Source organism: Scleropages formosus, chromosome 1 (genome assembly GCF_900964775.1).
Source record: "Scleropages formosus chromosome 1, fSclFor1.1, whole genome shotgun sequence".
In the NCBI taxonomy this organism is placed as follows: domain Eukaryota; kingdom Metazoa; phylum Chordata; class Actinopteri; order Osteoglossiformes; family Osteoglossidae; genus Scleropages; species Scleropages formosus.
This window is the reverse complement of record NC_041806.1, coordinates 49,729,095-49,742,388: the sequence shown is the minus strand read 5'-3', so window position 1 is coordinate 49,742,388 and position 13,294 is coordinate 49,729,095. Positions and strand designations below refer to the sequence as shown.

General features: G+C 52.9%; 2 protein-coding genes across 5 annotated transcripts in view; both read left to right on the top strand.

The window, feature by feature from the left end:
* Positions 1-6,010, top strand: part of stxbp5a (syntaxin binding protein 5a (tomosyn)) — a 64,560-nt gene extending 58,550 nt beyond the window's left edge. Inside the window, exons 21-27 of one of the 2 annotated variants that reach the window (XM_018730367.2) lie at positions 138-188; positions 1,221-1,499; positions 2,269-2,638; positions 2,726-2,891; positions 3,784-3,895; positions 4,320-4,540; positions 5,521-6,010. In XM_018730367.2, the coding sequence (XP_018585883.1) occupies positions 138-188; positions 1,221-1,499; positions 2,269-2,638; positions 2,726-2,891; positions 3,784-3,895; positions 4,320-4,540; positions 5,521-5,562 (1,241 nt within the window). In that variant the 3' untranslated portion in view covers positions 5,563-6,010. The remainder of the gene's footprint in view (positions 1-137; positions 189-1,220; positions 1,500-2,268; positions 2,639-2,725; positions 2,892-3,783; positions 3,896-4,319; positions 4,541-5,520) is intronic. The other variant, XM_018730368.2, reaches the window with a different exon arrangement.
* Positions 6,011-11,178: 5,168 nt separating this feature from the next.
* sash1a (SAM and SH3 domain containing 1a) overlaps positions 11,179-13,294 on the top strand; it is a 147,024-nt gene continuing 144,908 nt past the window's right edge. For all 3 annotated transcript variants that reach the window (XM_029249969.1, XM_029249978.1, XM_029249967.1), the window contains exon 1: positions 11,179-12,685. In XM_029249969.1, the coding sequence (XP_029105802.1) occupies positions 12,182-12,685 (504 nt within the window). In that variant the 5' untranslated portion in view covers positions 11,179-12,181. The remainder of the gene's footprint in view (positions 12,686-13,294) is intronic.

Here is a 13,294-nt window from a genome sequence, read left to right as displayed (position 1 = left end):
ACCCGTTTCCGCAGCGTGTCCGTGGGGGGGGGCCCACGCACCAACCCCTGTCTTGTGTTCCATCCCCGATCGCACTGCATGACGTGTCTGACCGCCGAGACGTGTCTTGGTAAACAGGGATCTCTTCTTTCTTCCAGCTAAGATGTCACGGAAATTAAGTTTGCCTACTGAGCTAAAGCCAGACTTGGGTAAGCCTTAACTTCGTGTTTGTATTCCTCGTTTCCGTCTCCTTGTTCTTTTTCTAATGTAACTTTAGCTACGTAGGGGGAGATCCCCACTGCTTCACCTCTCCGATTGCTGTGCCTTAAAAGTCCGTGATTTTCTCACGTTCGGACGTCCAGGTCGAACGCTCCGGAAGCTGCCGGAAGGCTATAGGTTCACAAACGGAAGGCAACAGGAAGTGGGGAGACAACTTTGGGGGGACGGTCTGGGGACACCGTGAGGCGTACAAGCGAGAGCACCAGTTGTGGCTCACCTGTAGGGGCGTGGCCATCCTTATGGAGAGAGGGTGGAGGCAGGTGATCCGCAGCGAGGCGGGGTTTTAGCACAGACTCCGCCCACCTCTGTTGCCATTGAGTGGGCGTGGCCTCCGCTAATTGGGCGAATCCCATTCTAACCCTGGTGCGGAAGCGCTACCCATGTGCATTTCCGTGTTTCTAACGCATGGGTCTTTGGAAACGACCCGTTTTAGATGCTGGGAGCAATCAGGTGCGGCGCGACGCGAGAGACAACCGAGTCGGAATGTGGGACGCGTCCAGGATGTCCAGCGCCATCTATGAGTCAGGTTGTAATGTACCATAAATCCCGCTCGACCCCAAGGCCGCCTATTGTGGTTCTTGCCGGTGCCCTTCTTGCCGCCAGATGACCGAGGAGCTTCTCCTGACCCCAAACGGCACATGCTTGAGTCGCGGCACGCGGTTCGGCTTGCGGACATCCTGCGTTTGTGACCGTCACGTGCTGCCGTCCCACGTTCTCTGATCTTCTGCATCCCGACGCATTTCAACCGCGAGTCCATTGAGACGTGTCCATGAGGGCAGGTTTCCCTTCAGGTCAACTGCGGTCACCTTTCTTCACACAGAGGACGGTATTTAGGGGGTGATGCATTGACCGCGTGCGCCAGGCGGTCCTAACGTGGTCAGCTGTCCGCGGTTTTGCCCAGCAGTGGGCCTGCTGGACAGTCCAGGACGGGTGCTGTACCTCTCTCCTTTGTCTCCCCACTGTCCTCCTGTCTGTATGTCCTCTGCGGGCCGCCCCCCCAGACGCCCGGGACACCTCCTTCAGCCGCTCGCGCAGCTCCAGCGTGACGAGCATCGACAAGGAGGCACGCGAGGCTATCACGGCGCTGCACTTCGCCGACACGTTCGCCCGCAAGGGGGAGAACTGCGCCGCACCCACACTCTGGGTGGGCACCTCTCTGGGCACCGTGTTGGCCGTCGCTCTCAGCCTGCCCCCTGCAGGAGAGCAGAGGCTACTGCAGCCTGTCATCGTGTCGCCGAGCGGTGAGCGCCGGGGCTTGTAGGGCGCTTTTGGGGTTTCTCTGCTATTTTATTTATTAGCAAAAAGAATTACATAGATATTCTGCCTGTGTCAGAACATTGCTGAACATTTTTGAAAGCACCGCAACATTCTAGAAAAGCACTAAAACAACAGCCATTGGAAGATTGTAGAAGGCATTTGAACATTCTAAAAAGTACCGAAACCTGGAACCCGTTGCCAAAATTTGCTTATTTCAAAAATGTATAATATTTTTCTTAAAACTGACATAAAGTACAAAGTAACAAAACTGAATAAAAGATGCAGAAAAAAAATACGGAAGAAAATTTTTGTTGCATTGCGTTATTACTGTTAATACTTATAATAAGAAAGTGTTATTTCTTCATTATTATTTATTATAAAGTGCCTTGCAAATGTTGGTTCAGTTACTGATTTAGTTATTTAATTAGGTTCTTGAAATGCATTATTTGGGCAGAACTGTTCACTTACTACATGTCATATGGAGGTGCTGTGTGTTAATTTCCCAGCAGGGATCACTAAAGTACCACCCTGTCCCATCCTACCGTACCCTACCTGTCCCATCATATCATATATCATATCATATCATATCGTATCATATCCCGTCCTATTGTATCCTTTCCCGTCTTGTCCTGTCCAGTCCTATTTTCAATTCTGTCCTATCATGTGTTTTGTGATCATATCACTGTTTCCGTGATAATGCATCATATTCTCTGTGTGTGTGTGTGCGTGCGTGCATGCGTGTGCTCCAACCAGGCACGCAGATCAGGCTGAAAGGGAGCATCCTGAGGATGGCCTTCCTGGACAGCGTGGGTGCCATTCTCCCCCCTGCCCACGAGGCCTGGTACGAGCCCAACGCTCCCGACGAGCGAGAGGAGCGGGAGAAGGCACGCAAGAGACGGCCCGTGTCCGTGTCGCCCTCGGCCTCCCAGGAGCTCGGCGAGATCCACTACGCCGTCGTGTGTTCCGAGAAGCAGGCCAAGGTGCTGGCTCTGCCCTCGCAGTCCTGCGTCTTCAAGCACAACATCACGGAGACGTCCTTCGTGCTGCGCAGCGACGTCGTGCAGATGAGCGGCAGCGTCTGCGTCACCTGCTTCTGCGCGAACGGCCACATCATGGCTCTGAGGTGAGGGACGGCTCGCGTGCCGCGCTCCCCTCGGCCACCAGCAGGGGGCGCCCTGACGCCGAGGCTTCTCTCTCCGTCGCCCTTCAGCTTGCCGAGTCTGAGACCGCTGCTGGACGTGAACTACCTGCCCCTGACGGACATGCGCATCGCCAGGACCTTCTGCTTCAGCAACAACGGGCAGGCCATGTACCTGACGTCCCCCACGGAGATCCAGAGGATAACCTACAGCCAGGAAACGTGCGAGAACCTGCAGGTGGGTGGGGCTCACGTCGCCGGTGGTGCTGGGCGGCGGTGAGACGGTTTCTCCGCAGAAAATATAGCCGTTCCTCAACTCACAAACAGCTCGGTCTGGACGTCTGTTCTCAACTCATTTTGTTTGTAACTCACTTTTATTGCTGCCACATTCACATCGGGTTCTGTAAAAATGCCAGGCATGGCTATGATAAATAAATAATATGGATTTTGATATTTTCACTTCGGATTTAATCTTAACCTACATTAAAACTGTATGATTGAAAATAAAAACGTTCAGCGCCGATTGTCGCCCCGTAAACGTGTGCGACGTTCCTCTTCTTGTTATTGATGACTGACACGGTGACACACCGGACATGAGCTGTAAACACTGTGGAAGTGAGTTGAATGAAGGCGGTCACACACCCCTGTTCAGTTTGGCTGCTCTTTAGTGCCATCTGTGGCCTCAGGTGGAAAACACAGGTTGCAGTTGCTCTGCTAGAAAGCATAAGTGGAGAAAATGCAATTAAAATAAAAAGTAGACCGGAAAATGTTTGTATCTCCAAAATGTGCACCTTGAACATCCATAATCTCAGGAACCAGTGCGTAACTGTGTCTGACACACTCATTCACGCTCGTTTCAGCCCTTTTTAAATTAACGCTGAGGAGTAAAGACTTGCGATGAACCAAACACAATGTACTTTGTGGCACCGTGTTTACGTTTGTACTGTGGAGCGAGAACACGGTAAAAAGAGCTCTCATTTACCGCTGTAACTACAGACTATCACTTCGCAGTGCTTTCGTGTCTTGATGTAGTTTGTGTGTGTGTGTGTGTGTGTGTGTGTGTGTGTGTGTGTGTGTGTGTGTGTGGGATGTCCCGCCTGTGTGTGTACGTGTATGTCCTTCTCTTCCAGGAGATGCTTGGTGAACTCTTCACGCCTGTGGAGACACCAGAAGCCCCCAACAGAGGCTTCTTCAAGGGGCTGTTTGGGGGTGGAGCCCAGTCCCTGGACCGGGAGGAGCTCTGTGAGTATCTCCCCAGTGTGTGTCCTTCACATGCGTCTCTGGTCCCGCCCAAAAGCGTCCCAAACACAAAGTGTGCAAATTCTTGACTTTGATGCTGATGTGCTGGAACAAACTCCCTCTGTCCCTCAGAGCTGCTGCGTTTTTCCCAGCATTCAGGAAGGGTCCCATCTCTTTCAGGGCCACTTCTCTCCTGATCTCCTGACAGCAACATAAATGAGTCCAACCCCATCTGCTACGATTATCTATGTATTTGCTATTTGAATGTCACTTGTCCCGGAGGGATGTGAACCAACAACATGCTGGTTTCAGACACACGAGCTGAACATCTGATCAATGAATTAATGTTAATTGGAGCGCGTGTGTCCGGCTCACGAGGTCCATGCGACCCCCTCGTGATTTGTTCCACTCTTCTTCTTCTTCTCAGTCGGAGAGTCTGCGGCAGGGAAGGCATCTCGGAGTCTCGCTCAGCACATTCCGGGACCCGGCGGCATCGAGGGGATGAAGGGGGCGGCGTCGGGTGTGGTTGGGGAGCTGGCCCGTGCCCGCATAGCGCTCGACGAGAGGGGGCAGAAACTTAGCGAGCTGGAGGAGAGGACGGCCGCCATGATGGCCAGCGCAGACTCCTTCTCCAAACACGCCCACGACGTAAGGGAGCGGCTCTGGAGTTGCTCGGAGCACCAAACACATGTTTTTAGGGACACACAATAGCATAGCAGTCATAGGTTTGAATCCCACCTCCAGCTGTAGTACCCTTGAGCAAGGTGCTTTCCCTGAATTACTCCAGTAAAATTGTAAAATTACCACGCTGTATAAACGGGGAAATAATTGTAAGTTGCTTTGAAGAAAAACATCAGATAAATGTCAATGCTGGAGTTGAAGTTTGTTCATAACTCATTTTGGTTGTAACTCCAAATTCACTTCTGTCAATAAGTCACGGTCAGTAATGATGATACAGTAGGTTCTGTTAAAATATAATAATAAATTAAAATATATACTACATATACTAATATACCAATATATACTATAATAAATAAAAAGTGTTATAAAAAGATTTTATTTTATATGCTATAATACTTGTGGGCTGCTGCCTTCCAGTGCCCGGGTGGCGCAAGAGGACGTGGCTTCGATCCCCGTTCAGTCTATGTGAAGTTTCCATGTTCTCTCGATGTCTGTGTGGATTTCCTATACGTGCTCTGGTTTCCTCCCACTGTCCAAAGAGTAGTTTGTCCAGGTGGATTGGTGACTGTGAATTGACCACCGTAACCCCGATCAGGACAAGCGGTTATTGAAATTGGATGGATGGATAATACTTTTATCAACATTATAATACAAATGAATTTGGAATGAGTGAGAACAAAATTTACACAAATTCCTTTTCAGTGCCGATTGTTGACCGATTCCCCCCATAAACATATTCCTCGTCTTGTTATTGATCACCGACACCGAGGCACACCAGACACGAGCCATAAACAGTGTGGAAGCGAGCTGAATGAAGGTGGTCCCACACTGCTGCTGTCAGGTTGCTCTTGGACCGTTCGTAACCGGTGTCTTGGTCAAGCGTCTTGGTGTCACACCGGGCATTTGAAACACGCCCTGACCTTTCACCCCCCTCCCTCCCTCCCCAGATGATGCTGAAGTGCAAGGACAAGAAGTGGTACCAGTTCTGATGAGGGCAGGGGGAGCCGAGGGGACTCCGTGCCATTGGACACAGCGCCTCCCCCAAACCCCCATCCCCACCCCCTCCCTAGCTCCCGACCTCCCGACCTCCCTTGGTTCTGCTGGACAGCGAGGGCAGGCCCCCAGAGGATTGCTTCAGCACAGCACTGAGATTCTGCCCTCCAACACCGTGGCTTCTGCTGGGAGGCGGACTGAGGGAAACGCAGAGGAGAGGAATCACCTCCATGGTGGCTTTTCCTTTGATTGTTTGTTTCTTTGTTTCTTTATTATTTTGTTTGAGTGGTCCCTCCTCAGACCTGGAGGCTTCATGGGGGGGGGGGGGGGGGTGCCCTTTCTGGGGGGGTTTAAGTTTCCATTTCCAAGTGTCGTGTGCCACTCTGCTACCGCTGTCACATCCTCCCCCGGGTCAAGAGCTAAAAGACAAATGAAAAATAAACAGCAACACAAGAGGTGTAAAATAAACGACAGGAAAAAATAGGCGAACGTGTATCTGTAGTTATGAATAACCGACACTGCGTTTGCATTTCGCCATCAAATGAAAGTGGAGGACAAGGAGCTGGTGCAGAGTAAGGGATTGCGCCCCTTGGAATGCTGGGAAGTCTGCTGAAGGAGGTGGAGACCCCTGAACGCGGGTTCGATGGACACGTGTGGATGGTTGTGTTTTCTCGTTATTCCTGGGCAAGTGAAACGACCTGTCCCGCACGCACGCGTCTGCGTCACGTCTCCCCTCGCGTGTCGCACGTGACGTATGTATCGTATCCGGTGGTTTTGTGTCCCGACGTGGTGCGGCAAGAGTGCGGTCATTTACCGCAGGTAAAATTCCACTTCTTCTTTCCATATTTGGCGCGTTTTCCATATTCCTCCGTTCGAAGATTGGGTGTCGAACCCGTGCCCCGTCTACGTGCCTCTGGCATGTAGAAGCACTTTTAAAGAACGCCACATTATTTTTGTTAAGAGCAGTGAAATTATTAATCATTATATGTAGAAATTTATTATTTTTATTATTATTATATTTTCGAGAGAAACAAAATGCAGATGAAGGGAATTGTTGCAAAGAGGCCTGTAGTCTTTTGGGGAACGTTCTGTCGAGCGATGCCCCATGCCCGCCCCCCCCCCCCCCCCCCCAACCCCTCAGGGACACCCCGGACGTGTGGCTTCCTGTCCTGAACAAGCTGTCCCACACCTGAGTAGACGGGAATGCTGGGAAATGTAATTTGTGTGCCGGCTGCCACGGCTCTCCTCTTGCTGGGGCCGAGGGTCCTTCAGCAGCACTCGGGTCCCGACCGCAGATGTGCTGGACGGGTCCGTCGAGGGCCGGAACCTCGTTCACGAAGCCATTCTTCGCAGACGGACCCCCCCCCCAACCCTCCGATACCGAACTAGGGCTGCGCCGCCATCCATGGCCATCTTTCTCTCTCTCTCTCACTCGCTCGTCCTCTCGGCTGGAAGACCGCAGGGGAGGACCTCCTCTGGACTGACCCCCCCCCCCACGCATCGACATCGGTGAAATGTAGTGCTCAAGTGTCTTTCCTCCACCGTGCTCTTGCTGTCGGTTTCCTGCTCTTCTAACTTATCGAGTGCGAAAAGCTGCTACTTGTGTCCCATCGTAGGAGAACATCACGCCACACCTTTTTTTCCTTGGGATTTCTGCCAAATTTTTACATGTGGTTGTAAATAGCGGGACGACGGGAGACAAATCTGAAAGTGCTCGCCCGGCCGTGTCCAGCGAGACGGGTCAGCCGCCATATTTGTTTTCGACACCAAAGAATTGTTTTTGCCGTGCAAATGTGGTCTTTCGCGGTGCGACCGAGCCGGAACGAGCCCCTGTCCCGCTCGAGTGAGAAACAGTCGTCAGTTGAGTCAGTTGTGACTTATAACACAGCGCCCCCGTGTGGCCGGGAGGTTTAACTGCATCCGAACTCATGATGGTGAATGAGGCCCCACGCGGCTCATGGGAGCATCCCGCTCATACGGTCCATCCCACGGTTCAAGTGTCACACGAATGAGTGGCTTCACAGTGTTGATTTGTGATGTGGGTAAAAGTTAATTTCATATTTAAGACATGCGTTTGCATTTTGTGATCAGGTGACCATTTCTTCTTTGCTCTTGTTCTCTCTCTTCAACTTTAAAAGGACCAACTCTTCATGAACGATGGTCGCTCATGAGGTCTGACCGCACTTTCAGATTTGTGTCCACGTTCGGTTTATTGATAATCTGTTATATTTGTACATTTGGAAAAAAAAAAGGACTTTAATTTGAAGAAATTTGATAAATTTTACTTTAGAATTTAAAAATGTTGCATTTAAAGATATCTAACATGAACTGCGCGTATAAAGGGTGTGTATATTGTCCATATATAAAGCAAAAGTGAATATTTCATGTTTATAGTAAGAAAATGTGTTTGTATATCGGACCGACGGGTGTCGGCTGGACAGTGAGCTTATAAACACTGATGTTGTTTCGTCCTCATTTAAGACAAGTATTGCTGGGAAGTACTGCTGATTCGGGAGAACTTCGGTGGCTGCCAGGTGTGGCATCTCAAAAGCCAGGTGTATCCACCTGGTGTGTTATTGTTCCTTGTAGAAGGCCGCCAGGTGTGTCAGTGATCGTCTTGGGAGTCAGGTGTATTCCCCAGGTACGTTACTGGTCCGCACAGAAGGCCGCCAGGTGTGTTAGCGGTCATGTCAGGAGCCAGGTGCATCTCCAAGGTGTGTCAGTGGTCCTCGCAGTAGGCCAAAAGGTGTGTTAGTGATTGTTTCGGGAGTCGGGTGTATCCGCAGGTGTGCTGGTGGTCACCTCAGGAGGCGGGTGTATCCCCCAGGAGTGTTTTTGATCCGCACAGAAGGCCGCCAGGTGTGTTTGTGGTCCTCTCAGGAGGCAGGTGTATCCCCCAGGTGTATTAGTGGTCTTCTCAGGAGACCACCAGGTCTGTCAGTGATCATCTTGGGAGTCAGGTGTGTGTGCCAGGTGTGTTTGCCAGGTGTGTCATCCGTCCTTTTGGGAAGCCGCCAGGTGTATCAGTGGTCGTTTTTTGCACAATAGCCAACGCATGATATTCAGTGTTTCCTAACAAATGTCGACGCCCTTCATCGTTTTCCTGAGCTCGCTTTATTCCACCTTCGCCTTTCCATTTACTCTGGACCCGTCCCGAAAGCGGACCGTACCTGCAGGTGAGTTTTCTCTCCTACGCTGAGTTCACCTGGTCATGCGGATGTTGGCAGCGACTCCTCCCGTGTACCGCGGTGTCCCGGATGTTCTTCTCCCTCCTTTGCGTTGCAGTTTTCTGTGCATTTGTTACCCAGATATCCGGCGACTCCGTCTCTCTCTCATTCGCCATCTTCTGTCTTGGAAAAACGCGTTGCCAGTGGGTCGCAGTATTTTCTCATTGTAGCCAATTTTCTTGTACAGTTTTATGCAAATTTCACATGGATGTTTATGAATATCTGCTGCCACAAACAATTTAGAAACTCTGTAGATAGAAATTACTGTGCAATGGAAAATAAATATGAAAAATCAAATGTTTGGCGTCTGTCTCTTTCCTTATTGTGGCTCAAATGCTGCCGATTGACGAACGCTGTGCGACGCTGCGCCGATGAAGACTCCAGGTGGCGCAGCGGTCAAAGACCTGTGTGCTTGTGATGAGATGGCAGCGAGTTTATGTTTGGTGCTGCTTTCTATTTCCGTGACAATTAACTATGCATTGCTCCAATAAAGGGGGACGTGGTGGCGCAGCGGGTTTGGCCAAGTCCTGCTCTCTGGTGAGTCTGGGGTTCGAGTCCTGCTTGGGGTGCCTTGTAATAGACTGGTGTCCTGTCCTGGGTGTGTCCCCTCCTCCTCCAAGCCCATGCCCTGCATTGCCGAGTTAGGCTCCGGCTCGCCGCGACCCTGCTTGAGACAAGTGGCTTCAGCCTGTGTGTGTGCGTGCATGTGTGCATGCTCCAGTAAATTTCAAGTGTATAAATGATACTAAATAAAACAAAATCTATAAAATCCTTTCCTCAGCAGCTTGTGTCAGAGCCCAGGGGGTTCCCACAGACCGAAGGTAAAAATGTTGTGTACAGCCCTCCAGCAGATGGCGCAACAGGCTCAATATTACTCACCCCCCGGGAACTATTAGGGGTACCTATACTTCAGTCTCTCTTTAAATAACCGCTTGTTTCGGTCGGGGTCGCGATGGTCCGGAGCCTATCTCGGAATCAGTGGATGCAAGGGTGGGGGGTATTTACGCCCCCGAGTTTGGTTGTCCTCAGAGATGCAAACAAAGGGCTCTGCAGCCGCAGCGCCAACATCCCTGCAATGACCCCGGCGGTCGAACGGAAACGGCTTCACTTCGGCCTTTTTCTCACGATTCCGTCCAAAGGGATGCGATCCAATTTGGTTTTACTGTGCGATCATCTAAAGAGACCTTAAGAGACACCTCCTCCCCCCCCGTATTCACAGAGTAACTCAGTCGTAAACGGGATTTTATTGTAGGTTTTTCATTCTGAAAAGGTTCCCGCTCGGAAGTTTCTGGAAAGCGAGTCGCCTATTTGCAGGAAGTGCCAAAGGGACCCTGGCTAGAGGGAAGCTGTGAACTATGACCCCTTTGACCCAACCAGATGCTGCTGGACCAGCACCGACCTCACAACAGACTGGGGGTACAGCTGGAAAGAGCATTAGCGATGTGGACGGAACTCAGGGGGCCAAGTTATTTCGTGTTGCTCGACTCCAGACCGCAGGGAAGTCAGACACACGAACATAATTTAACACGGTAAAACACTTTGAAGGGGACACTGCTCCTGCAGCATTAAGCAGGGCACCCAGCACCAGAGAAATATCCATGTTCATAGAGTGACACAGGGAGGAGCTACACATCACCAGCAGGGGGCGTATGTTCGTACCCCTGACCCGACTGATGCAGAAGCTGAAGAAAAAGACCCGCGTTATGGACTTGATGGAGGTTCCGCCAAAGTGGACCCCCCCCCCCCCCCGGTGAGAGTCAGGGTTCGAGGAGTGTGGTGATTAGTTGTTGTTTCTGTTATTACCTATAGAGGGTAGATGTGTTCGGTAGGTACAGGAAGGATACCTAGGTAGCAAGGAAGCGGATTTAGCAGGAATACGAAAAAAAGGCACATGGCATGGTTGTGAAAACTCAGCGTGAACATTAAACGAGGCTACGTGCCAGTTAACAATATCATTCTCAGTGTGTTTATTGAGTAAACACAACAAGGAGGAGAACTTCTTCAGTCACGAACGGAAGATCAGTGAAGATGTTCATCCTGCCAGAGATGCTGAGGCGGACGGGAGGGGCGATGACGGAATTCCGCGAGCTGCTCTTTATTTTCCCCTTTATTTCTGCTCGTTTCTCCGTCTCTGCGCTGCTTCCCGCCGTCTGGGCATCGATTCTCAGCTGCAGTCTGAGCCCGTGACCGCGCGTGGTTCCGGACCCGGACCCGGACTCCGGACTCGGACCCCGGACCCCGGACTCAGCGCTCCCACGGGAGACGGACGGCAGAGGGCGCCAGAGGACAGCGCGCGCGCAGCCAGAGGGGGTCGGAGCGAAGGGGGCGGAACGGAGCGCTTCGAGTTTCCGAGAGCTGAGCGGACAAGCCAGTGGGTCTCAAACAGGTCCGACGGCCGGACCGGTCCGCTGCCGTCACTCGGAGCGCGTCCCCGAGGCGCGTCCCCCATGCAGCGCGTGCCCGCGCTCTCTGACTGTGACAGGCCGGAGGGAGAGGAGGACCGAGCGAGGACTGAGCCGAGGGACAGGATGAGGAGGATGAGCGGAGACGTGTGAGCGACCTGCGCCTGGAGGGAGGACTGACTCCTCGCCGAGACACCGCGGGTGGAGCTCGATACACACACATACAGGCACAGGTCGAGCTGGAACTCGGGGTTCTCGAGCCCGTTCCCACTCCGGCACGCGGACCTGCCCACGGGGCCAGAGAGTGAGCACGCGCGTGGGTCTTCGTCCGTGGGGCAAAGAAAGGAGGAAGAAGGAAAGCGAAGGAATGTGTGAGAGAGAGAAGTGCGGGCTGTCAGGGGGAGAGACCAGCTGAGACCCCCGGAGAGCCGCGCGAGCGGGAAACGGATCCGAAGAGATACAATGTATCGGTCGGCGCGACATTGTGACGCGCGCGGGAAACGGGACTGAGCAACTTCGAGCGTCTCTGCTGAATATTCACGCCGCGCGCGTCTCTCTCTCTCTGTGTGTGTGTGTATGAGAGAGAGAGAGAGAGAGAGAGAGAGAAAGAGAAAGAGAGACACCTTTGCGAAGCACCTCGATGGGATGACGGCGCTTCTTTCCAAAATGTGACCGATCTGCAGACTCTCCGTGCAGACACCCTGTTAATTTGCGCGTTCTGGCGGCTCCCCCGGGGGGTCTCATCGTCGGGACGCACGTGTCGCTGATCCAATAGCAGGGCTGCGCAGGGGAGGGACTCGACCCCACAGCAAACAAGGCACGTCGTCTGCCTTGTTCTTGAGGATGACACATCGGTGCTCCCGGGGGTATTTCTCCAGGCTCTAGGGGACACGTCTGGATTTCTCAGTCCATCCCGTTACCTGTTAAGAGCCCCGCCTTCGGGCACAGCGCTCCCTGGTAGTTTACCCCGGTTACCCCCGGCCACGATGATGACCAGCGGTCCCACCATTGTGTACGAATGGCTGAAAACGCTGCAGCTGTGCCACTATGTGGAGGCCTTCGTGGACAACGGCTACGACGACCTGGAGGTGTGCAAGCAGATCGGGGACCCCGACCTGGACGCCATCGGGGTCTTCATCCCCCACCACCGGCAGAGGATCCACGAGGCCGTGCGCAGGCTGAGGGAGGAGGACAAGGAGAGCGCCTCCGGGCTGTACTTCACCCTGGAGCCCATGCCCCTGAGCTCGCAGGTCTACACCAGCCACATGGTGGAGCAGTACGAGGGCAAGCTGCGGGGATCCAAGTCGTGGGCCGAGCCGGGCGGCGTGCGGGAGCCCGGGGGCCAGAGCCACCAGGGAGTCGGTCGGAACGTCGCCCTCGGCCATCGCGAGGAACTCGCGGTTTACCCCAAGCTGAAGCTGAAGATCATGATCAGGGATAAGCTCATCAGAGATGGAATTAACCTGAGCAAGGCGCCCTACTCAAACAAGGTAAGAATCCTCTGCAACGGGGTCAGGGGTCAGCAGCTCTGAGTCCCGCCCCAGCTCTGTGGTCAAAGTGCCTGTACCTGTGCCACAGGTGAGCTCAAACACGATGGCATTGATAGGTTTGTCATCCAATCAGAAGGCTGTAACCAGAATGTTGCCCAATCAGAAAGGTCCGGTTTTGATCCGCGCCCAAATCTGAGCGTCCGTGGCGTTCTGTAGCAGGGACACAGTTCGGCGAGAACCACCTCCAACCTGAAAATGTGTGCGATTTCCCATGCGGGCCGTGGTTTGCGAGATGCGTCGTGGGGGAACGATACGGCACGCGACGCGGGATCGGCTACGGGTGCGTGGCGTGAGGAGCGCTGCGCTGGAACGGCGTCGTGAGCCGCACTCCTCTGCCCTCAAGTGCCCTCATTTATTGTCTTATATCCTGTCATACATGTCACATCCTTATGGGACATGCAGAGCCAGGGTAGTTGATTGTGTGTGTGTGTGTGTGTGTGTGTGGGGGACAGTAGGGAGGGATGCTCTCACGAAGGCGAGTCTGACGGCCTCAACCATATGAGATTTCAGTGCTTCGGTTACACGCACGCACGCACGCACGCACGGACG